Below are 24,230 nucleotides of genomic sequence, written 5' to 3'. Positions count from 1 at the left end.
TGCTCCCCGGGCGCCTGTCATGGCTGCCCACTGCTCACCAAGGGTGATGGGTTAAATGCAGAGGACACATTTCGTTGTGTCACCGTGTGCTGTGCTGCAGTGTTTCACAATGACAATCACTTCACTTTCCCTGTCGGGGAACAGCGGTCACTAAAATTAAACATGTTAATAGATTTTAACACTTCCTGCGTTGTAGCTCCCCTCAGTTAATCACGAGATTAACTTACATTTATTGCATCTTCAGTATGCCGTGAGAACTAAGACAAATGTACAAAATGTACTTCAGCAAACACAAAGAAAAAATTATAAACAAAGCCCGTACATTATAACCGTGACTATTCGCTAGCGCACACCCACATCCGGTCATTTTAAAAAAGGATTAATAACGTTTCTCGCACCACGTTAGCTCAAGGGGAGAGAACGTCTCTTCATTACACTTCGCCTTGACATTAGATTAATCAGCAGAGCACACGCGTTCTGTTTAATGCGTACGAAACGAGAAGTGTGCTCCCAAAAACGGTCTCCCCGAGAAACACAGCACGGCTAACTGGTTCCGAAGCAAAAACAACATTAACATTGTACCAAAAAATGCAGATAACACATTAAAAAAACACATTGAACCAAACTGCTAACTCTGGTGGCAGCTACAAGCGTTTTTTTGACTCTATAATCCAACATAATGTGCGTTTCGCCAGCTGGAATATCACCACTTGTTTTACAGGGACTGTTGTTTTTCATGAACCCAGTATTTAAAACTTCCCCGCGAGTACGGCATCTAAGAAAGTTATTAGACATTTAAAAATGGTTTATTAACTAGTTCGATTATTATGTGTCCTTAAAGGCAAAGCCCATTAACTAACAGACACATACGTAACAACCAGACAACTTATTTTATTTTAACATGCACATAATGCACTCATAATGCAATTATGAATTAGTCACAGTTTATTTAGATTCATGGATAATGGTTTTGTAAAATCAGTGTCATTTCTCATTTTATTAAAAACAATGGTTTTGCAGGGCACAGGGTGTAATATGAGCGTTTATAAAAGAAACAGCCAAGGGTGGTAGTAGCCTAGTGGGTAACACGCTCGCCTATGAACCAGAAGACCCAGGTTCAAATCCCACTTACTACCATTGTGTCCCTGAGCAAGACACTTAACCCTGAGTGTCTCCAGGGGGGGACTGTCCCTGTCACTACTGATTGTAAGTTGCTCTGGATAAGGGCGCCTGGTAAATGCTGTAAATGTAAACAGTAAAAGAAAGAGAGTATAGATCACTGCACATGAATCTGCTTCTATGCTCCAAGTAATCACGTCAGATGTTAAAAGATGTGATGTTCGTATGTTAACTTGAAATGATACTGAAACCAGCCTGCTAGTAAAACTCGCTACAGGCGCCTCTTGTTGCTTCTCAGCAGCTTCGGGTAAGAGGTCCCGATGGAGATTCCATGTCGGTGGACCACCAGCTCCACTTGGTATCCATCCAGGTCCACCGCAGCGGTGGTGGTCTTCACGTCGGAGGAGAGGAAGAGGATGGTGTAGATGGCCACCTCAAACTCTGGGCTGACCCCAAGAAAGACGCCGCCCACCGGTTTCATTAGGCCGTGCCAGCTGAACTGGACATTGAGCACATGGTCATCTGCGTAGGGCTATGACGAAACAAGGAAAATAATGCATGGAATAAAATCCTAGTTATAACAAATGAAATATATTTAGTTGGTCAAATAAATCACCACATCTCCGAAAGTGGCTTTGTATCCCTTGTAGTCCAGGTTTTTGCTCTTCTCCTGCAGATAGAACTGAACCCAGTTGTGGAGGCCCAAGATTTCCGTCCCAAACTTAGTCTCACCAACAAACACATGCTCAAAGCCGCTGGAATCTGCTCTGTTACAAAGAGAGCCAAGAACGGCAACGCATAAGATAGCAACACATGCGTTCCCAGTCAGGGATGCCAGATGTTGTTTTTTTGATGTTTGACACTGTGATCTTTGGAATCAAACACCTAAAAAAAATGAATGACTAGCCTACGTTAAGTGCTGTGCATCACATCATAAAGGCTGAGACTCACCCTCCATTACGGCCCCTGTGATAGAGGCGGAACCACGTGTTGTACAGCTGAGTTTTAAACTGCTTGAGGTCAGCTTGCGACTGGCCTTTCCCCACCAGGTACCTGTGAGCTCGCTGAGGGGATGGGGGGCACAAGCCACATCATTTATATATACCGCACATTATATATATCATAATATACATGAATAAACCATAATGGTGCATCTGGTGTCAACCTTCTGTCAACCCGCTGTCTTTCCAAACCACACCTGTAGTTTATTTCAGGCATATTTTTTATTCTTCACCTCCTCTTTCCCCCCCTAAACCCATTCTTCTGTCTGTGTGTGTGTGTCCATGAGCCGGTGATTTACCTTCATGACCTGAGTTTCCAAGATGGCATCAAGGAAATCATTGTTCTCTTTGATCTCCTCTGGTGTGACGCTCTCTGCGATGCCTGTTGCCATCTCATAGTTATCCAGCAACTTCATGAAGTCTTCTCAGACAAGCAAAGAAAATTAAAACCTTTCAATACTTTTTATACAAAGCAACGCAGGAAGGACTGCCTAAAAATGTTTGATTATGAAAACACAGAAAACATGAACACTTTTGGATTACTTTAGAAGATTACTCATAAATTCAAAGCATGAACCATGCCCCATGGAAAACTGCAGCAGCTTGTACAACAAGCATGCTACAGCATGTTCTAAAGTAATCTCCTCTGACAGGGTGGAGCTCCTAACATTTACAGCACAATAAAAAAAAAAAAAAAACACACATTTCTTTAAAAGAATAAAAATACAGAATCTGGTGCCCTGAACAAACTCACGTCTGTATGTTGCAATGCCGCGTAGCTTATTTTCATTGACATAAGAAAACAGAGGACTGGAAGCATAGTCCCTTGCATTGGTGCTCCCTTGAGTAACATAGCCTGCTTTGCCCTAAGAGAAATAAAATGTAAAATCAAGCCACAAGGAAAAATATGCCAAAGCAACATATCCCTCGTCGTATGGAGATCAACCACAAGACCTTCTACAGCCCCCACAGGCACGTCCAGGCACGCGTGGTACCTGCAAAGAGATGGTGTAGTCGGTCCCAGGCTTGAGTCTATTCGTGTCCAGCCTCCACAGCTCTTTCAGGATGTCCGACAGCTCCTGGTTCACACTGGGCATGAAAAAACGAGCAAGTAAACTGGAGCTTTCTGGCCGACGTGCAACTGAGAACGGCGGTGCCTCCTCACCTGGCTGCATGCAGCAGTGGAAGAAGTGCCAACAGTGCCAGCATTCCTCCACACTTCACCCTGCAAAACACGCCATCTTATAATCACTACACGGGACGGAACTCTAATACACTCCTGCACTTTCAATCACTTCTGGACTCTCTAGAATTTTGCAGATTTTCACTTTACACATTTGGACACCTTCACCCTACATGTTACACATATTTTATGTTCAAAAACTGTAATAAAACTGTAATATTTGGTTATGTTTGCAACATTTACATATCGGTTCCACTTGAATACGTGCAATATTTGCAATATTGAGGTCTATAGCAGTGGCAAAAGCATTTCACTGCATATCATACCGTTAACTAAACTAGTTATCTTACCCAAACACTGTTGTGTGCAGGGTTTTATGTGGTTGTCTTAAATGTTTTCTTTTTTATTTGACCACTTGCTTAATTCAAATTGCTGCATGTTCTCTCTTTTTTTTTATTCTGTTTTACTTTTATTATTTATTTTTAATGAACTTTTTGTGCATGTCTATCCTGTTCCTGGTATTTTTTATTTTATTTTAATGTACAGCTGCTTTACTAATAAAATAGCTGCGATATGGTAAAGAAATAGTCAAGTCGGTTGTTATTAAAATAATTAATACATAAATAAATAAATCTATGTATTGTATTGTAGGCCTTCACGATTTGTTAAAAGGCAATCGGTCCGCTCGCACCGCAACGGCGACAGTTCAGAACACGACGTTACGCACCCGGCCGCCATCGGCGCGTCCAGCGTCTCCTCCACGTCGCCTCCCCGGTGTTCTGCCCTTTTTTGCTGCCTTGCCAGAATTTGCTACCGTAGCAGAAATTTTCAGTTACATCTGTCGGTTTTTGGTACGTTGCCAACATTTCCTACCCATGTTCCTGAATGGGCATATGTGCACGAAATAAACACAAATATAACAAATCATTAATAATGTTTAACATAAACCAAGTTAAAACTAACAAAACCTCCGCTTTTAACAAACAAGCAAGAGTAGGAAGAGTTCTGCGTTTGGAGATTTACGGCGTAATGTGGACGTGCGCATGCGCTGTAGCGCTTAGAAGCAGTTTCTGGCAGGTAGCAAAAAAGGGCAGAACACCGGCAAAAAAAACAAAACAAATGTTGCTGTTTCCGCACGACGCATGTTTGGAGTAACACGTGGGCATGTTCACGTGATTTGTGGACTTCCGGTGGAGAGCGGCAATGTGCTGGTGCGGCGTGAGTGTGGAGTAGAGTTGTGATAGTGCGGCGTAAGTGTGGAGTAGAGCTGTTGAGCGGCTAGGGTGTGAGTGTGGAGTAGAGTTGTTGTGCTGCTGGGGTGTAAGTGTGGAGAAGAGTTGTTGTGCTGCTGGGGTGTAAGTGTGGAGAAGAGTTGTTGTGCTGCTGGGGTGTAAGTGTGGAGTAGAGATGTTGAGCGGCTAGGGTGTGAGTGTGGAGTAGAGTTGTTGTGCTAGTGTGGAGTAGAGTTGTTGTGCTGCTGGGGTGTAAGTGTGGAGAAGAGTTGTTGTGCAGCTGGGGTGTAAGTGTGGAGTAGAGTTGTTGTGCAGCTGGGGTGTAAGTGTGGAGTAGAGTTGTTGTGCTGCTGGGGTGTAAGTGTGGAGTAGAGTTGTTGTGCAGCTGGGGTGTAAGTGTGGAGAAGAGTTGTTGTGCAGCTGGGGTGTAAGTGTGGAGTAGAGTTGTTGTGCTGCTGGGGTGTAAGTGTGGAGTAGAGTTGTTGTGCTGCTGGGGTGTAAGTGTGGAGAAGAGTTGTTGTGCTGCTGGGGTGTAAGTGTGGAGAAGAGTTGTTGTGCTGCTGGGGTGTAAGTGTGGAGTAGAGTTGTTGTGCTGCTGGGGTGTAAGTGTGGAGTAGAGTTGTTGTGCTGCCGGGGTGTAAGTGTGGAGTAGAGTTGTTGTATTGGAGAGAAGCGGGTTACCTACTGACGATGGAAGAGGAGTTTTCAGACATGAGTCTCCAGGAGCTTGCGGCTCCTGTCAACACGGTTGAGGTGAATATTTCTTCATTCCAGCCTGATGAGATATAAGCAAAAACACATAATTATTAGACACATAAACACATAATTAAGCATAAAACACATCAATTATTAAAAAAAAAAAAATCCTAACAGCAATTTTTTTTTTCTCTAAAGGAAAAGTGGAAGTTGCTTCCAGCCTTTCTGAAGGTAAGTTGTTGATTTAAACATATTTATTTGTATGTTGGTGAATTGTAGGGTTGTATAATGATATAAATACAAGTAGTAGGCTACTCCAACCCTGAACTCGTTGTTATTAACTCAGCAAGAAAGTAAGTTTGAAGGCAACCAAGAACTGATATCCTGGGGTGCTCGTGCTTGCGTTCTTCTGCGATTTAATAATCGCAATCTTGTTCAGAAAACGCGGTTTCCCCAGCTCGGAGTGCCTACGATGCCTACGATGTCACCAAGGGCCAGCTACTTTAGGCCACATGTTCTGGAACTGCCAGTCATTGTCCAATTTCTGGGAAAATATTTGCATAGTCTTGTCATCTTTATGTAATAGAACGATTGAACCTACACCATACATTTCTATTTTTGGGGACCCCCCTCCAGATATAATTGTTACGAAATCTCAAGCCAAGGTGGTAGCTTTCACCTCATTAATGGCCAGAAGACTTATTCTGCTGTTGTGCAAATCAGACAAGCCCCCCTCTTTCAATGGTTGGATTAAGGAAATGCTCTCCTTGTTTAAGTCCAGCATAGACATGTTATTTCTTAATGCATATACAAAGTAAAATACTACAACAGTGAGAGGAGACTGCTTCCCTTCCCCCTTTTTTATTATTATTTATTTATTTATTTATTTATTTCTCTTCTTGCTGTTTGATGGGTGTGTCTGAGGGTGGGGGGTGGATATTGGTCAACAGCTGTTATTTGTTTGTTATAAAAAAAAAAAAAAAGAAAACACTGTTTCCGTGTAGTCGATGAAAGAATCTCGATGCAGCGCTGAAACGTGCTTTATTTGACCCGCCTCTCAGGTGAAAGGGCTTGTAAAACAGCACATCGATTCCTTCAACTATTTCATCAACGTGGAGGTAAGTCGGGATTTTCATTCCATTTGTCTTGGTCTCCTTGACCTGAATAAATCGACTCCCCCTTGCAGATTAAAAAGATCATGAAAGCCAACGAGAAGATCACAAGCGACGCAGATCCAATGTGGTACCTGAAGTGCGTCACCGTTTCACGTTTCGCAAAGCCCGTCCTCCGCTCAGTCGGCCTGAGTGCTGTCGTCCGTGTGTTCCAGGTACCTCAATATTTATGTCGGGATGCCTGATGTGGAAGAAAGCTTCAACGTGACCAGACCAGTTTCCCCACACGAGGTGCCTTTGGTCTCCTAATGTCCACTTATACTTCCACGCCGCTGTCATCTTCGTAGACTGGAAAGCGGCTTTTGTGTTGCAGTGTCGTCTGAGGGACATGACTTACTCTGCACCAATAACCGTGGACATCGAGTACACCAGAGGGAGCCAGAGGATCATCCGGAACGCGCTGCCGATTGGAAGGTGCGCCGTTCGTTCTTCGCATCCCACAAAACTGTTTTGTCAATAATTAGCAGCGCTCCTTCAGCAAATCCGTACGCAAAAATTAGCATCCCGTGAAATTCCCTCCCCAGAATGCCCATCATGCTTCGCAGCTCCAACTGCGTTCTTACAGGGAAAACTCCCATGGAATTCTCCAAACTGAACGAATGCCCCCTGGACCCGGGTAAGTGGCTGCTGATCTTATTTTGCCCCAATTTGGTGCAGGTTTTCCATTTAAAAAAAAAAAAAAAAAAAAAAATATATATATATATATATATATATATATATATATATATATATATATATATATATATATATATATATATATATATATATATATATATATATTATTTGATTTGCGTGTGATTCTTTATTTCTTACAGGTGGCTACTTTATTGTGAAAGGACAAGAGAAGGTCATCCTCATTCAGGAACAGTTGTCAAAGAATCGAATCATCGTGGAACAGGACAGAAAGGGCGCAGTTGGAGCCTCGGTTACTAGGTTGGCGATTTCCACGGTTAATGAAACCGCCTCGTTTTCAGGTCTCAGCACCGTGTTTGTATTGATATTTAATATTTCTGTCACACAGCTCCACGCATGAGAAAAAGAGCAGGACCAACATGATTGTCAAACAGGGACGCTTCTACCTGAAGCACAACACCTTGTCTGAAGATGCACCAATCGGCATCATATTCAAGGTGAGAACCCTTTTTTTCCTTTCATTTGGAACCTTTCTGAATGTGTTTGGTCGCCAGGCTTGTTTGTATAATTATACATGGGAATTTCACTTTGTGAGATTATTTAACATTTGATACGAGTTTCCCCAGCCTGTCTATGGCCCTGCAGTGGCTATAAATGGCGACAGGTGTGAAGAGTGCGGCAGCTCAGACGGCCGGATCTGGAATTCGCCCCTTCATGTGATCACAAGGGGATTTATTTATTATTTTCTGGAAAAACACACAAATATGACCTCCTGTCTGCGCCTGCGAATGGTGTTGTTGAGGTTATTTCAGAGAATGCCCCCTTAACTTCTGTAGGCCCCCCTCCTCCTCATTAAAGCTACACACACTGAAATTCTGTACCAAGGCTGAATTGTGGGAATTAGACTTCAGATACAGTATTAGGGGACCAATATACCTATATAAAAGCAAAAAAGATGTAATGTTTTTTTTTTTTAAACATGTAGATGAGCAGCACTGTGCTTATAAATTTGTGGCCAGCAGAGGGCGATATAGTCACTACTTGTTATTTTTACGTGTTCACTTGATAACCAAACTGCATCAGAAACAAGTTATCCCCATATTTTAGAGAGGAAATGAGCGGTCAGGTAATGAAGTGGCTTTGACTGATTTACTGAATTCACGCAAAATTATTGTTTTTCTGCCAAGCATGTGGCATCTTGCTGTACACTTACAGCATTTATCAGACGCCCTTATCCAGAACGACTTACAATCAGTATTTACAGGGACAGTCCCCCCCCTGGAGCAATTTAGGGTTTAGTGTCTTGCTCAGGGACACAATGTTAGTATGTGGGATTTGAACCTGGGTCTTCAAAGGTGAGTGTGTTACCCACTAGGCTACTACCACCACCTGTACATTGCATTCTGTTATTGTGTCGCCAATAGTTTGCATTAATATTTTTGAAAACACATGACCACCTTTTTTGTGGGGTAATATGGGACTACCTTTTTGAAATTACACCTCCTGTTGAAGAATCAACAACCCCACCAGACAGGCCTGATCTCTGCCCTGAACTGCTGTCTCTGAACATATGGGAATGTTGCTTTTTTTTTTTTTTTTTTTTTTTGACTGCTGTAATTACTAGATTGCTAAACTGGCAGCTAAGTTTGTTTGCTTTGCACACTTTTTGCCCCCCTGTAGCTGTTCCAGGCCTCTTATAGACCTGTGTGCACCATGGGCCCACCACTTCAGTTCCCACACTGGCCTATTAGCATAAACAAATGTCAGGGAGGCTTGTCTGCCCCCAGTCCTCCATGTGTCTCATCTTCTCTAGATGCCTATGCTGTAGCATACTTCATAAACTTCATTGTTTTTAAAATGTCTTTATTGCATCAGACATTTTCACCTATATTGTGTGCTGTTCATGTAGCTATGCTCTAATTAGGCATGTCCTGTATTTGCTAATTACCGGGGTTCATTACTCTATAGCAACATGGGTTTAAAAGTGGGTTGCTCCTGTCCAAGCTATTTTTATTTTTAGTTTCTTACATTTCATGATGAGTAAAGAGCAATATCTCTTTTCTCTGTATAATGTCTCCATACACCGATCAGAACAAATCAACTTAATGAGCACAAGCCTAATTGGTTCCACAAAATTTTTAAATTTTACATTTATGGCATGTAGCGGACACCCTTATCCAGGGCGACTTGATATCAGTAGTTACAGGGACAGTCCCCACCACAGGGTTAAGTGTCTTGCTCTGGGACACAATAGTAGTAAGTGGGGTTTGAACCTGTGACATAATGGTCTTCTGGTTCATAGGCAAGTGTGTTGCCCACTAGGCTACTACCACCTAAAGACCTCTGAAGATGTGCTGGGGTGTCTGGCATCAAGATGTCAATATTAGAATTCACTTTGAATTCACTCATAACATGAGTGAAGGATCCATATTCCCAGTTTTTCTTTCTTTGGACCACTTTTGGCACATCCTGGCTACTGTAGACTAGGATCTTCTAACAAGAGCTGCAGTCATCTAGTAGTCACAAATTGTCACTCAAATCTGTACGCTGCTTCCAATGCATCAACCTCCAAAACAAAATGTTAATTCGTTGCCCAATACATCCCACCCACTTCCAGGTGCCACTGTAACCCGATAAACAAAGTCAGTGGTCATATTGTTTGCAGATTAATGCATATATTTTGTCTTTCCAGGCCATGGGTGTGGAGAGCGACCAGGAGATTGTGCAGATGATCGGTACGGAGGAACACGTCATGTCCGCCTTCGCTCCGAGCTTAGAGGAGTGTCAGAAGGCCCAGATTTTCACCCAGACCCAGGTACAGCTGACTATCTAATACTCAAAAGTATTTAATGTTTGTGTTTATGTTTAATTATACATATGTAATTGAAATATTCTGCAGCCCCTTATCAAATACAGATTTCATAGAGTTACAGCATGGGGATCAATAGCCTGGTGCGGTCTCGAGACATCTTATTCTGGAGCGGCGACTCTGTAAAAGGCCGCACCCGCGTCCTAGCAACCGCCTCAGAGCAGATCTGAATGCGTGTTAACATGAACCTCCCCCTCATTGTGTCATTGCAAGCTTTAATGAGACGCTCATGTTTACATCAGCGAGCCCATGGTGGTTTCAGACAGATCAAACACAACTGAGGTCATAAATCATATATTTTGACAAATTTTCAAGAAGCCATTAAAACTGTTCATAATTGGAAATAAAGTGAGAGGTGTTGAAAGCAACCACCTCTGATTTTTTTCCCTCCCTTATAACTTACAATTAAAGTCACCATCTTCATACGGTACATGTACATGTTGGTCTTCGTTAAAACTAGAACTGGTTGGTAGTTTATCCTATCAATGTTTTGGAGAAGAACTACCGACTGGCCTTTTTGTTGTGTAATTATTTCACCCAGAACCTGATCTTTAATTGTTTGCCATAATGCAGAATGAAATTGACCGCATCCTCCAGTCATCTGGCAAACGGTGCCCCCAGCCTTCAGAGTGGGTGGTCCCTTAAATTCAAATGTACCCAGAGTTGTGGTGACCTTTGGCCCAAAAGGATGCCCAGTCAGCATGGCTGTTGCTGACTGGTGTAAAGTGTGGGTGTGAGGACGTGTTGAACTTAGACACGACTCTGCATTAGTAGAGGAAGTTGGGTCAGGGTGGGGGGGGGACACAGCGCTTTAGTGAATTGGTGACCCCTGAAGCCACTAAGGTGGATCAGAGGTGATGAGCGATCATGTGGAGCAGCTGAATTTGGAGAAGCCTGTGCCCCACGGATTAGAATCAGATGTAGGAAATCTGTGGGAGGACATCACCCCGACCTAGTCAGCTGATCGGTGTAAATGTCCTAGACCCTCCCCAGATTGAATCTCAGGGTTCTCGCGGTCATTACCTGGAAATGTCATGGAATTTGAAAAGAGAGTTTTCCAGGTCTTGAAAAGTTTTGAAATACGAAATGAACATATAAAGTTATGGAAAAAGGAATTAACAAAGTACATAGATAAATTGTCCTCAAGATAAACAGACAATTTTTATGAGTGTACATGCATCTCTCGTTATGTTTTTTTCCAGGCACTAAAGTACATTGGGAATAAGGTGCGGAGGCAGAGGATGTGGGGAGGACCCAAGAAAACGAAGATGGAGGAAGCCAGAGAGCTGCTGGCCTCCACTATACTCACCCACGTCCCGGTGTGTCCGCAGCTGCTGCGTTTCTGTGGCCATTAAGGATCGGAATACTCTCTTCTTACCTCTAATTTGTTTTTTTTTTGTTTTTTTGTCTTGCCTCAGGTGAAGGAGTTTAATTTTCGTGCCAAATGCATTTACCTGGCGGTGATGGTGAGAAGGGTGATCCTGGCTCAGGGGAGCCATAAGGTGGATGATCGGGATTACTATGGCAACAAGCGTCTGGAGTTGGCTGGCCAGGTATCATTTGATACAGATGCTGAGTTTTCCCTGCTCGGCTGCAGGGAAAAGGTTTTTCTGGTGACTGCCACGAAGGTTGCTGCTAGCTTACGTTTCTTAGAATTGCAAACTGAGAAAGTCATTGCTTTCTCTTGCTTTTGTGCGCACCAATCATTTTCTGTTTCTGAATGCTAGGGACTCCCTTAGAGGAGCCCATGGTTGTGGAACTTTTTCCACTTAATTTTTTCCACTCTACAATTGTACAAACCTAGAATAATTCACACATCTTGCATGAAAAAAAGAGAGATTTTAATCAGGACCGATGGAACCGAATGGAAAGTTTAGAAGCCCAACAGTTGTGGGTCTAACTTTGTTATTTCATGTGGTGAACGAAATGAAAAAGGACGCTTTTGTCTTGTTTCTGCGCCGCGTGTGACGTGTCCACACACAGCCTGTCACCGATGATAACTGATCACAAGCTCGAGCCAGCAGATATTGGTGACCCGGCGTCACCATCCGGGCTAATCTCTCACCTGCCGCTTTGTCTTCCCCTCTCCCTCACTGCCTTCGCCTCTCTTTTCACACCCCCTTCCCTTTCTTCCTCTTTATTAATACCTTCATTATTTTTGTTTCGCCGCTTTGTTTGCCTGTTTTTGTTTTCGTCCCCCATCCTCCGTTCCCAGCCCCGCTCGCTTTTGTCGGGCGAAAAGAGATATGCGGAAATCCCGGTGCCGCCAGCGAGTGCTGGGATTTTTCTTTTTTTTTTTTTTAACGCACCATGACAAAAGAGTGGGCGCCTTGACTGCAGCGATTGAGGTAATCCAGCCGCCCGGCTCTGATAATGTAATTACGTCTGTCTTGAGGCTTTTAATTTCTCCGCCCCCCCCCGACCTGCTCTGGGGTGGAGGTGACTGGGAAGTGAGCGGCAGGGCCCCCTTTCAGTAGAGGCTTACACACTCCCGACAAACACGCACACACATCTCCAATTACAATTCCCTGACATTCAACTAATTGGCCCAGTTCCGCTGTGAAGGCTTAATTTTCTTTATTAATTTTGCTTGTTTTGATGTATGCAAATGGGTTGTGTGTGTGTGTCAGAGAGCGGGCTGGGTGGATGCTTCCTCGAGAAGATCCCGCCACCAGTGACTGTGTCCTGGGATAGCAGCCAGGTTAAGCTTATCGTGGCACTGGGACACCTGTTAATTAAACCGGTTAGCGCAGCCGATAAAGGGGCGGAGATCTCGTTGGCGCCAGATGGAGCTCTCCGAGTGGAGCAGTTTGAATGCGGCGGCAAAGATGCAATTCAACACGAAATCTGCTTAAAGTCTCATTGTTCGCCTCTCCCCAGCTCCTGTCACTGCTGTTTGAGGATCTGTTCAAGAAGTTCAACTCTGAGCTGAAGAAGATTGCCGACCAGATCATCCCTAAACAGAGGGCTGCTCAGTTCGATGTGGTGAAGCACATGAGGCAGGACCAGATCACCAACGGCATGGTCAACGCCATCTCCACTGTGAGTCCCGGCTGCGCCCACCCTTATTGTGAAACCTGTATGCTTGGGCTCAATAATTTCTCCTTTTCTGTCCCTCCTTGCAGGGCAACTGGTCCTTGAAGAGGTTTAAGATGGACCGGCAGGGCGTGACTCAGGTGCTGTCCCGTCTGTCCTTCATCTCAGCGTTGGGCATGATGACCAGGATCTCCTCGCAGTTTGAGAAAACCCGGAAGGTCAGCGGCCCACGCTCTCTGCAGCCCTCACAGTGGGGTATGCTGTGCCCCTCAGACACACCTGAAGGAGAGGTGAGCACCGGCCAGCCCTGCCCTTCTATGCCTAGTCCTCTAACAACTGAATCACTCATAAAATGTTCTGATTGGTATGTATACTTCAAATACATTGATGCCAAAGAATGCAGGACATCAACAGCTACTGGAATATTATGAAGTTGTATGAAAGTGTTCTGCTTTTGAAACACAATTGCAATGTACAGGTTCTAAGCATGATCCTACATATTTGGAACAGAATTTGTATGGATAAAACTTTCACACCAACCAAATAAATTGTCTTGCAATGAACTAGTCTCTGTTCTATATACTGTTCTTTAGTTTCTTAATCTTTTCTTCTCCATTGTGTACCAAGCTTACTATGGCATAAAACGTAACAGGCTCATACAGGGTCCCTATTTACAGCCTCTGGGAAAATGGAACATAAAAATGTAAATTAATGTGTCCTGGTTCTCCTAAAAACAATCATTTCACATGCGAGGAATATGTTCTTATATCATGTCTAGTGCCTAATTCCCACTTGTCTGATAGGCCTGTGGGCTTGTGAAGAACCTGGCTCTGATGACCCACATTACCACCGACATGGAGGATGGACCCATCATCAAGTTGGCCTTCAACCTTGGTGTGGAGGACGTCAACCTGCTTTGCGGAGAAGAACTGTCCTACCCCAGCGTGTTCCTGGTTTTTCTCAATGGTACCTACATCTGCTTCAAACGCCTGCTTGATTCTAATGGAGTGATGTTTCACAACTTCTATTTCTTCAAATAGATATTGCCAAAAAAAAAAAAAAAAAAAAGCAAACATTGAACCCCATGCTGTCATGTAACATTACGGAGCTTAAAAGCTCGCCGCAGATTAGCTTCCAACATCCTGTGGGGAAAGGGGAGCTCCTGCTCCATTAATTAATGTATACGTGTTTCAGAGCCCTGATAGCTGTCAAACTCTAGCAGCTGCTTCCCAGCGAAATTAATTAGCGGCAGCAGCAGGTGTCAGTGCGGCACGGGGCGGCGCAGCACAGCGCAAATCCGTCCGCACACAAACACGCGTCTTTCATGGCTCCAGGGCGGTTTTCTCATGTTGTCCCCCGCAAAGTCCTTTTGTGTGCTGTAGGACCACGAGTGTTCACTGGGTTTCTTTGTGTGCGTGTTCCTAGGTAACATTCTTGGTGTGATCCGCGACCATCATAAACTGGTGAACACGTTTCGCCTGATGCGGCGGGCCGGGTTCATAAACGAGTTCGTGTCCATCTCCACGAACCTGACAGACCGCTGTGTGTACATCTCCTCAGATGGAGGCCGCCTCTGCAGGTACCACCAAAAACAAGTTCTCCGGCTCTGCTGGTTTTAATGGTGACCTTCACTTTCAACCTCAGCACGAGATGTAAATTTTACATTCTGTTCTGAAACCCTGTTCATGATTCTGGAAAAAAAAGAGTGTGTCACCAGCAATTGTGGAAATGAATCGATCATGTGTGTAAAGCGCTTTCTTGTTGGTTGCAGACCATATATCATAGTGAAGAAGGGCCAGCCTGCAGTGAAGAACAAGCATATAGAGGAGCTGGCTCAGGGATACAGGTAATGCTGGCTCCAGTTACTTTCCTTTTTCTCTTACTTCACCTCAAAGTGCTCTTATCAGAAATAAGTGTTCCACAATAATACATTTATTTCCTAGTTATCTGACCTTTGAGAGCGGTAAAGTGGTTATTGATTAATGTATATGTCTTCAGGAACTTTGAAGACTTCTTGCATGAGAGCCTTGTAGAGTATCTGGACGTAAACGAGGAGAATGACTGCAGCATTGCTCTCTATGAGCACATGATCACCAAGTAAGACGCCTCTCTTGTGTATACTTTAAAGTTGTACGCAATCCTGCTGATCAGTTCCTAATTGGGTATGGGATCATTTTCAATGCGGCAGTGCCACCGACTTAGTGTCGATTGAGCGCATGCATTTTGTTTGTGCCTTTCAAAACACAGGGCCACCACACATCTGGAGATCGAGCCATTTACTCTGCTCGGAGTGTGCGCTGGACTCATCCCGTACCCCCACCATAACCAGTCCCCTAGAAACACATACCAGTGTGCTATGGGCAAGCAGGCTATGGGTAAGAGAGGACTATTTTGGCTATTATATTGCCAGACATCCTGAACTATGTTAATAAAAACACATACACAAATCAGAGAGCAGATCCCCTTTTCTTGTTCTCCCTGTTTATTTTGCATGCGCATGCACCCTTGCATATCGTAACACAGCCATTCACTCTCTCCATTGCTCTATACACACATTCAGCCATGGCCTGTAGTGTTTGTGTCTGAGTGTCTGTGTGTGCGTCGCGAGTGCGCACATCAAACACGGTGTGCTGGTGCAGGCCTCTTTTGTGCTGTGTGCTCAGAGGCCCTTTGCCTGCCATCTCTGTGAGTGTCATCAGGCATTCATTGTGCCGGGAAGGCCGACTTGGCAGTGTCCGTGGGGTCAGTGTGCTCAGCTGTGAGGGAGCAGGGACAACTGAAGGAAGAAGGATGGAGAGGAAAAAATGGGACCGAGACATGGGGATGGAAGGATGAAGTCTGTTTTAAAGTGAGAAGTGGAGAAAGTAGTAGGCAAGGTTGGGGGGCGGGGAAAAGTCTGCACTCTGTAACTACATTTACCCCAATAATGCTGTGGAGGAGGAGGGGGGTGCGGGTTTGGGGGCACGGACGGGCCTATACATGTGCAAATTCTCTTTCTGCACCCATTATCACCGGATCTCTGCTTGTACTCTGATTGTGAAGTAATAGCATGTGACAAATGTCAAGGCCTCAGGAGACGACTGCTTTTGTGCCGCAGCCTGCCCTGTCCTGCCGCTCTGCAGCACAGAAATGACCCTCCTGCCTCTGCTGCCATTGAGACAAAGCGGGATTAAGCATATGCTGCCACTGTGAACACACCCAGATAAACTGCTTGGATAAGTCACTCAGGCGTGGGGAAGCTGCGGCTGTTGAGATATTTAGCACGGCTGCTTCCTGTATGTCATTCACAGGCTGTGAAACGGGAGATTTAGGATGCTGGGCAAGGGCGGTGCTGATCGGTGGGGCCGTGGAAATTTAATAGAATGGCGGTTATGTTCGTGCCCGCGTTGCGTTTAACGTGTAAACTGGATTGATTCATTCAAAATGGACCTTTAAAATTTTAACATTGCATCTTTGCATTTTTTTTTTTTTAAACAGAAAATGATTTTTGATTATTATCAGAATGTTATTGTTTACGTTTTTTCCCCCTGCGTGAATAAAGAGTTTTATATGACCAAGGTAACTGAACATTACTATTCTAGACCACTGTACTCACTCGCTTTTCACTCGTAACCGCTGAGTACACATGGGTGGGTACACATGCACACCATTCTCTCACAACGACAATTCAGTGTTGCCAGACGGCGAGGAGAGCCAATAACCTCCGTTAATCAGAATAATTTGGGCTTGATTAAATCATTCAGGACGATTATATTTTTGTTGCATGTTTTTTTCCAGTTAGGAAGAACCGATGGATTTCCTTTTTTCATGTTCAGTTATCCTATAGACAAGTGTTGAATGCATTACAGCTTTAGAACAAATAAAATGTTTGCATTCAGTTAGTGTTTTTAATTCTTCCACTTTTTAGTTTTGTCATCTCGTTTGGTAGCACATTTTTGTGACTAGTCAGAATTAATGAATTATTTTCTGGCTCTTAATATCTTATCCTTATTCGTTGAACACCAGGGACTATTGGCTACAACCAGAGGAACCGGATTGACACACTGATGTACTTGCTGGCCTACCCCCAGAAGCCCATGGTAAAGACGAAGACCATCGAGCTGATCGACTTTGAGAAACTTCCAGCTGGCCAGAATGCCACGGTAGCAGTGATGAGCTACAGCGGCTACGACATAGAGGACGCGCTGGTGCTGAACAAGGCCTCGCTGGACAGGGGTGAGAAAGCAGATACACTGTGTACATTATACAGGTCTTTTAATGTGGATTTTATTTTATCCGTCCCCCTGTATAATCTCTAATATTGGGCCTTGTTTTAATTCTTTAGGCTTTGGCAGGTGTCTGGTTTACAAGAATGCTAAGTGCACCCTGAAGCGATACACCAACCAGACTTTCGACAAGGTGATGGGTCCCATGCTGGATGCAGCCACACGCAGCCCGATTTGGAGACACAGCATCCTGGATGCGGATGGCATCTGTTCCCCAGGTATACGGGGCAATTGTTAACTCGTAGGCCGTTATGTAATGTTGATTCAGTCATGCAAATTACAAACTAGATTAAAGCGAGCTGCTTTCTCTGTGCTCCAGGTGAGCGTGTGGAGAATAAGCAGGTGCTGGTGAATAAGTCCATGCCCACGGTAACCCAGACGCCACTGGAGGGCACTGCCCCCCAAGCGGGCCAGCCACAGTTCAGAGATGTGCCAATAACGTGAGTTTTCCACCCCGATGCTCACCCGTTTTTGCCTGGAATCATTTCATGGCGTCGTCCATGGGTGGTTAAGGTGGGTTAAGCAAATGGTGTTTACAGCTGGCATAATTGGCTCAAGCTTCAGATCTCCTGTTGGTCTGTTCCGGCTGGGAGCCTGTAGGAGAAAGTTACGCTGGTTCTCTGCTATGAGAAGGACATTTCGTTTTTAGAACCAGTCCCCTTTCCAGAATAGCTACATTTGTTTGGATATAGATGTTCTGTCATAACTAATCCATTATAGGAGGAACATTAGATGTGGAACATTGTGCTACCGCTAGGCCAGTTGAACTTGAAACGTAATGTGTCCCCTTCATTTAACCAATCACCCTTAATGAATTTATTTCATTAATTAAAGAGCAGTCAAGTACTTGTAGGTTGCTTTGGTGTGTCTTCCTACTCAGTGTTGAGTCTCCCCCACCCCCCCCACGCAGTTATAAAGGTTCTACAGACTCTTACATCGAGAAGGTGATGATCTCCTCCAACGCCGAAGACTCTTTTCTCATCAAGATCCTGCTGAGGCAGACCCGGCGTCCCGAGATCGGAGACAAGTTTAGCAGCCGCCACGGACAAAAAGGTGTGTAAATGTGGAGGTGTGAATATGGTCCATGTTCCTCATGCAACACAACCAGTCAAAATGGTCTAATTGAAACCGGACGGTACTTCCTCTTTGCGTGTTATGTGTGGCTTTTCTTTTCGTTCATCTCTTCATGTGTAAGTGTGTGCTGATGCCTGTTCCACTGCCAATTGTTGCAGGAAGACCCCCCTCTCCAGGCTCTCGAAGGGCTGTTTTTCAATTAATTGGCCTTTTGTCTGCAGCCAGACTATGCAAATTTATTACACCACAGCAGCGTTGGGCCGCTCCTGGGAAAAAGCTCTCACCACCTCCATTGTTTCTCTGCTTTGCCACAATGAAAGGGGCACTGTGATGTTTTAATCAGAAAGTTAACTGGCGCCATGCATAATTCAACCGGTTGAGGAACAGGCACCGATATGGGCAGCAAGGGGACCTGGTGGTGATGTGTGCCCACCATCCCTCAGCTCTGGGGTGAATGTGGGGTCACTGTGGCTTGGAATGAAGGTTTTAGAGAATTTGCTCGAAATGTTGGTCTTTGTAAAATGTATCCATATGACCATTAATATTGCTATTTTTTATATTACAAATGTATTACTTCTATGTTATTTGCATAATGGTATCCCCAGTTCCATAAATACATATATCATTAATTCCTAACTGTGTTGAGATACAAGGTCTACACCACTGGCTCCTGCAGGTGATATGTAATCATCATATCATATTTTCACTATAAGAATCAGACCATCAGTGTGTGTTTAGTGGCTTAACCATAGCAGTGGTAAGGAGTTGTGTGAGGCCTGAGTGTGTTTAGATCAGCGGCAGTGATGACCCTCCATCCCCAGCCATTTTACCCTGCCCAGTCTTGACTAGTCTCATAAGATCTGGTCAACAGAGCAGAATAAGTAACTTATTTACTGGTGACCCACACACACACACAGCTGTGTTGGCGGTGTATGAGGTGGAGGGGGTTGGGGGCCCATTGTGTCATTTGGTAGAATGCAGCTATGCAGGGGTGAGGAGGGCTTGTGTGTTTGGGGTTGACTGAGGGCTAGTGGGTGTGATTTTAGGGTTTCTGATTGGGGTGGGTGTTGCTTTTAAAGCTACTGTATCTGTTTGTGTGTGTGTGTGTGTGTGTGATGAAGGACTGTGGAGCTTCACTGGTCTTGTGCTTTTCTCTGTTGATTTCATGGCTTTTTCATCATTAACTCCTATAGAACAAACATGTCTGCCATGGAAACGCAGCTCCCCGGCCCTCTTCCTTGCTTCTCTCCTGCCACCTTTTTTTCCTCCTCTAATTCACATTTTTTTGTCTATTTTATTTTATTATTTTTCTTGTTTATTCTTAATCTCATTGTGGTCTCTCTTATCAGAGCCCATTATAGGGGACTACATCTGTACCCACAGCGCCTCCTGCTGGTGGGCCTAACACCTGCACTCCATGTGAGAATATACCTGATCACAGACCTCAAAGAAGAAACCCTTTTTTTTCAGTTCATGTTGATTTTGTAGCCTACAGTAAAACAATCATGGCAGAGGAAAAATCTATCCTAAATATATTGTTCTGGTTGCCTTGTTACGTTGTCGGCTGTTCAAGATCACGTGATCCATGGGACAGTGTAATCAGCAGCCCCGTAATCAGAAGGTTGCCGGTTTGAATCCCAACCCGCCAAGGTGCCACTGAGGCGCCACTGAGCAAAGCACCGTCCCCACACACTGCTCCCCGGGCGCCTGTCATGGCTGCCCACTGCTCACCAAGGGTGATGGTTAAATACAGAGAACACGTTTTGTTGTGTCATCATGTGCTGTACTGCAGTGTTTCACTTCACTTTTACTTGTGGTGTTTGGTGTTTCTAATGCATTTTTACATGACATTTTAAAATCCAGAAAAGTTGTCACAATGAAAACATGAAAATACCCTAAAACCCAGTATAATTTCCTGAAACCCTAACCAAGGGAGAATCTGACTACCCTGCTGGTTTTCCATTGTGAATGGCCGTTTCACAGCTTCACAGCAGGCCAATTTCTGTCCATTTAATCCATCTGAGCAGCAGACATTTTTTTTACCAGAAACCTTTCATCAGATGAGTGCTGAAAATGTTTATTTTTGGTGCATAGATTAATAAAAGTCCCGTCCGCAGTATAAACTTTAACGCCCTTTTGTTTTTGTAATCTGTTCACTGGCCGTCGCAGAGAGAAATTCGTCACAGTTCTTCTGGTCAGACTCCAGTATGGCAGCGATTTCATTCGTCTTTGTATTCAGCAGCGCCGGCTGTTTGTCTCTTCCCCTCCACTTTATCCACGCTCAGTCCTCCAGGAAGCCTCGGCCGCATTGTCCCAGGCCGCACTGTCCGGCTGAGTGGCCGTCTTCTGCTTCCTGCATCTTCTGCTTGTTCTCTTCATCACTTGCAAATGGCTCAGTAATATGTTTGCTCAGGCCGGGCACTGCGAGTGTGTTGGCCCCTCGGCAAACATTTGCGCTCACACTTAGGCCCTGTGACCGCTCTCTGTCTCGTCATGTGAAATTCAAATGGTTCGACTCTAACACCCCCGAATGCTTGTTTGTGCTGCAGTGAAGCGAATCTTATTGTTTCTCCCCGTCAGCACTGGGCAGTAAAAACTTGAAATGTAGGCCTCTGTAATTTACCAAAGACCGAACAAATGGCCTCTCTGCTTGAAGGATTTCTTGACTTTTGGACGCTGGAAACACACACTACTGAAAAAGAAGTTTTTCTTTCTTAAGTCGGCGCCAGAAGTTGGCTTAGTTAACCAGGTGTTTTAGCCATTTTCCAATTGCAGCTTCTTACTTATAAACGGAAATCTTAATGTTTGCGTTTGCTCTCTCTCACCCCAGGAGTTTGTGGCTTGATTGTGCCACAGGAAGACATGCCTTTCTGTGACTCCGGAATCTGCCCTGATATCATCATGAACCCACACGGATACCCCTCCCGTATGACTGTAAGGCTAAAGACGTCGTCTGCACCCAGTTTTTATGTTATATTCTTATAATTTCCAGTCTTATATCAGGTGGTTTCTATGATCTCAAATATTTAACTGACTGTCCCAGAAGTCCAGTGTGCCAGTATGAGATTAGTATATTTTAATTGACTATTTAAAAAAAAAAAAAAAAAAGTAGTGTAGAGACTGCCCAGAATGTGTAACATAATTTTTGGGGACTTATTTTGAAGAGAGGAACACTTTTGACACCAGGCTCCACTGGGTTGGGGTGAGGGGCAGGAAGGTCAAAGGTTATATGGCCCAGTGGAGAACAGAGGCAGGGTCATGCAAAGCAGTGTTTGAGCTTCCTAAAACTTCCTACCGGGGACTCTTAAAAAACGCAACATTTTCAGAACGGACCCCACTGTGATGGTTCTAAGTTGTGGTTGGTGTGGAAACGTGTGAATGCTGTATAACATTCATGAACGTGAGGTTCGTAACATACGGTCGCTGTAGTCACATGGCCCATGGTCTTTATCGGTTTATGTAATTCCATATGGCTTTTATGGATTATACTGACCCAGCCTGCTTTGTGTGGCAGGTAGGGAAGCTGATTGAGCTGCTGGCGGGTAAGGCAGGGGTCCTGGATGGCCGTTTTCATTATGGCACAGCCTTCGGGGGCAGCAAGGTGAAGGACGTTTGTGAGGATCTCATCCGCTATGGTTACAACTATCAGGGCAAGGACTACGTCACCTCCGGCATCACTGGGTAAGGCGTCATTTGTTGTTGTGGGTGTTGTTTTGTAGATCTCAGGGTCACTTTTGACTTTTTGCGTGTTGCAGAGAGCCACTGGAGGCGTACATCTACTTTGGTCCTGTGTATTATCAGAAGCTGAAGCACATGGTGCTGGATAAGATGCATGCCAGAGCCCGTGGCCCCAGAGCTGTGCTGACAAGGTAAGGAACATTGTTGCTGTGATCTTGGAGAACTATAAATTCCAAACAATGCATGTAGGTCTTACCAGTCATATCTGGTGCAATTTTTGTTTTCTGCAACACAGGCAGCCCACGGAGGGGCGATCCAGAGATGGTGGTCTGCGATTGGGTGAAATGGAGAGGGACTGCCTGATAGGCTATGGGGCAAGCATGTTACTGCTAGAGCGCCTCATGATTTCCAGCGATGCATTTGAGGTGGATGTGTGTGGACAGTGTGGCCTTCTGGGATACTCAGGCTGGTATGTTGTGCCATTACAAGGGCGGAAATTGAATTGGGCTGATATTGGACTGTTCTTTATTCATATGTGAAATCACTTATTTCAGGAAAATAGACTTAACTATAACTTAATATTAATTCATTAATGTGGCAGTGGTGGCCTAGTGGTTAAGGAAGCGGCCCCGTAATCAGAGGTTTGCTGAGCAAAGCACCGTCCCCACGCACTGCTCCCCAGGCACCAGTCATGGCTGCCCACTGCTCACCAAGGGTGGTGGTTAAGTCACCATGTGCTGTGCTGTGTATCACAATGACAATCACTTCACTTTCACTTTATAAAGTTAGTCTAGTCTAGTATGTTTTTAGGTAGTATGGGGTATCCTATTTATATAGTTTTTTTATTTAAATCTTGATTTTAGTTTTATTCTAGTCTTTGCTTGAAGCCGTCGTTTTAGTTTTTATTAGTATTAGTCACGTCCAGACTAATTTTAGTCTAGTCAAGTTTCAGTCGATTAAAAGTCTGAGCATTTTAGTCAGAATTATCCATTATCTAGTTTTAGTCTATGAAAACGTATGATTTTGTATTTTAATCTTTTTTTCTTTTTTTTTCTTTTTTTTTTGTAATCTTCTTTTTGTTTTTTAACCCAGTTAATATAGTACAAGTACCTAGTAGAACATTTTTTGTCAAACCCATTCTTTAATTAAAACAAGGTTATATTATTATTATATTATTGTAACCTTATAGACTCAAGAATACACTACATCCATTCCTGACACAGAAGACGCTCTGATTTGTCCCATGTTTTTCAAGCACACATTCTGTGCATCCAGAGTGGGCAGCCATCACAGGCACTGGGGGAGCAGTGTGTAGGGACGATACTTTGCTCAGTGGCACCTTGGTGGCTTGGGATTCGAACCGGCAGCCTTCTGATTATGGATCTGCTTGCTTACCTGCTACGCCATTACTGCCCCATTAATGCTGTGAATGGGAGACACAGGATACAGAAATACTGCACAAAAATATTATGCAATTATTGAGAGGAAATATCATGTTATTTTGTAAACCATACTTTTTATTTATATCCATGTTTTTATTAGTCAACAATATTAAATGATATATGTCGCTATTGTCACATGACTAGAATTTATTCACATTTATTTGTTAACGAAGATATTTCGTCATTAATTTTGTTGACTAAAACACTACCTGTTAATGCCATTTTATGTGATTATGAATACCAAATGGTTTCTATTTCACAGATGTGTGATATTTTCTGCAGTTTAAAAGCGTGTCTGGTTGCAGGTGTCACTACTGCAAGTCATCCTGTCACGTGTCGTCCCTGCGCATCCCCTACGCCTGCAAACTGCTGTTCCAGGAGCTGCAGTCCATGAACATTGTGCCTCGCCTCAAACTCTCCCGCTACAACGAATGATGCTTTTCCGGGAAGTCCAGTCAACGATTGCACTTGTTTGGTTGCCCTTCATCCATGTATATTATACTGCATTGAAACATACACACGCAGAAATGTGTGTGCCCTCGAATGCCTTTTTTTTTTTTTTTTTTTTATTTCCTGTTTACATTTCAAGAAGAGGAAATGCTGCTATGGGTCATTCATTGTAGAATTTCATGAAAAATATATATTTGTGTGAGAAGCTCTGTGCTGATTTTTTTTTTTCTTCACTGTCAGACACTGGCAGAGTATGTTTTACATTTACCACTGTATACCTGATCCTACAGAAATAAAAATAAAGATTTTTCATGTGCTTTGGTTGCTTTCTTGCTTTGTTTGTGTGTTTTAAGCCTCTGAAGAGGCGGTCGAGTGGAGGG

The 24,230-nt window shown here is 44.0% G+C and overlaps 2 protein-coding genes across 2 annotated transcripts; one reads left to right on the top strand and one right to left on the bottom strand.

The window, feature by feature from the left end:
* Positions 1–927: 927 nt before the first annotated feature.
* On the bottom strand, positions 928–4,310 carry endouc (endonuclease, polyU-specific C). Its single transcript, XM_028958420.1, has 8 exons — positions 4,031–4,310; positions 3,286–3,345; positions 3,116–3,209; positions 2,875–2,986; positions 2,420–2,541; positions 2,071–2,183; positions 1,736–1,886; positions 928–1,651 (listed from the first exon to the last, which is right to left on the bottom strand). Exons 1-8 carry the CDS (start codon positions 4,039–4,041, stop codon positions 1,391–1,393), a joined length of 924 nt encoding a protein of 307 aa, XP_028814253.1. The 5' UTR covers positions 4,042–4,310; the 3' UTR covers positions 928–1,390.
* A 159-nt stretch (positions 4,311–4,469) lies between these two features.
* polr3b (polymerase (RNA) III (DNA directed) polypeptide B) lies at positions 4,470–23,962 on the top strand. The gene is made up of 28 exons (XM_028958419.1): positions 4,470–5,288; positions 5,430–5,462; positions 6,293–6,349; positions 6,418–6,482; positions 6,559–6,634; positions 6,717–6,817; positions 6,928–7,019; positions 7,219–7,336; positions 7,425–7,533; positions 9,729–9,851; positions 11,108–11,224; positions 11,324–11,458; positions 12,786–12,947; positions 13,031–13,231; positions 13,745–13,907; positions 14,367–14,520; positions 14,713–14,787; positions 14,940–15,038; positions 15,189–15,316; positions 16,947–17,156; positions 17,266–17,424; positions 17,526–17,646; positions 18,117–18,259; positions 21,111–21,214; positions 21,795–21,961; positions 22,036–22,149; positions 22,254–22,427; positions 23,706–23,962. The coding sequence occupies exons 1-28, from the start codon at positions 5,226–5,228 to the stop codon at positions 23,833–23,835; spliced, it is 3,393 nt and encodes a 1,130-aa protein (XP_028814252.1). The 5' UTR covers positions 4,470–5,225; the 3' UTR covers positions 23,836–23,962.
* Positions 23,963–24,230: the final 268 nt, after the last annotated feature.

This window comes from Denticeps clupeoides, chromosome 17 (genome assembly GCF_900700375.1).
Source record: "Denticeps clupeoides chromosome 17, fDenClu1.1, whole genome shotgun sequence".
NCBI lineage: Eukaryota > Metazoa > Chordata > Actinopteri > Clupeiformes > Denticipitidae > Denticeps > Denticeps clupeoides.
Note: the sequence above shows the minus strand (reverse complement) of the source record. Positions and strands in the feature narration are given on the sequence as shown.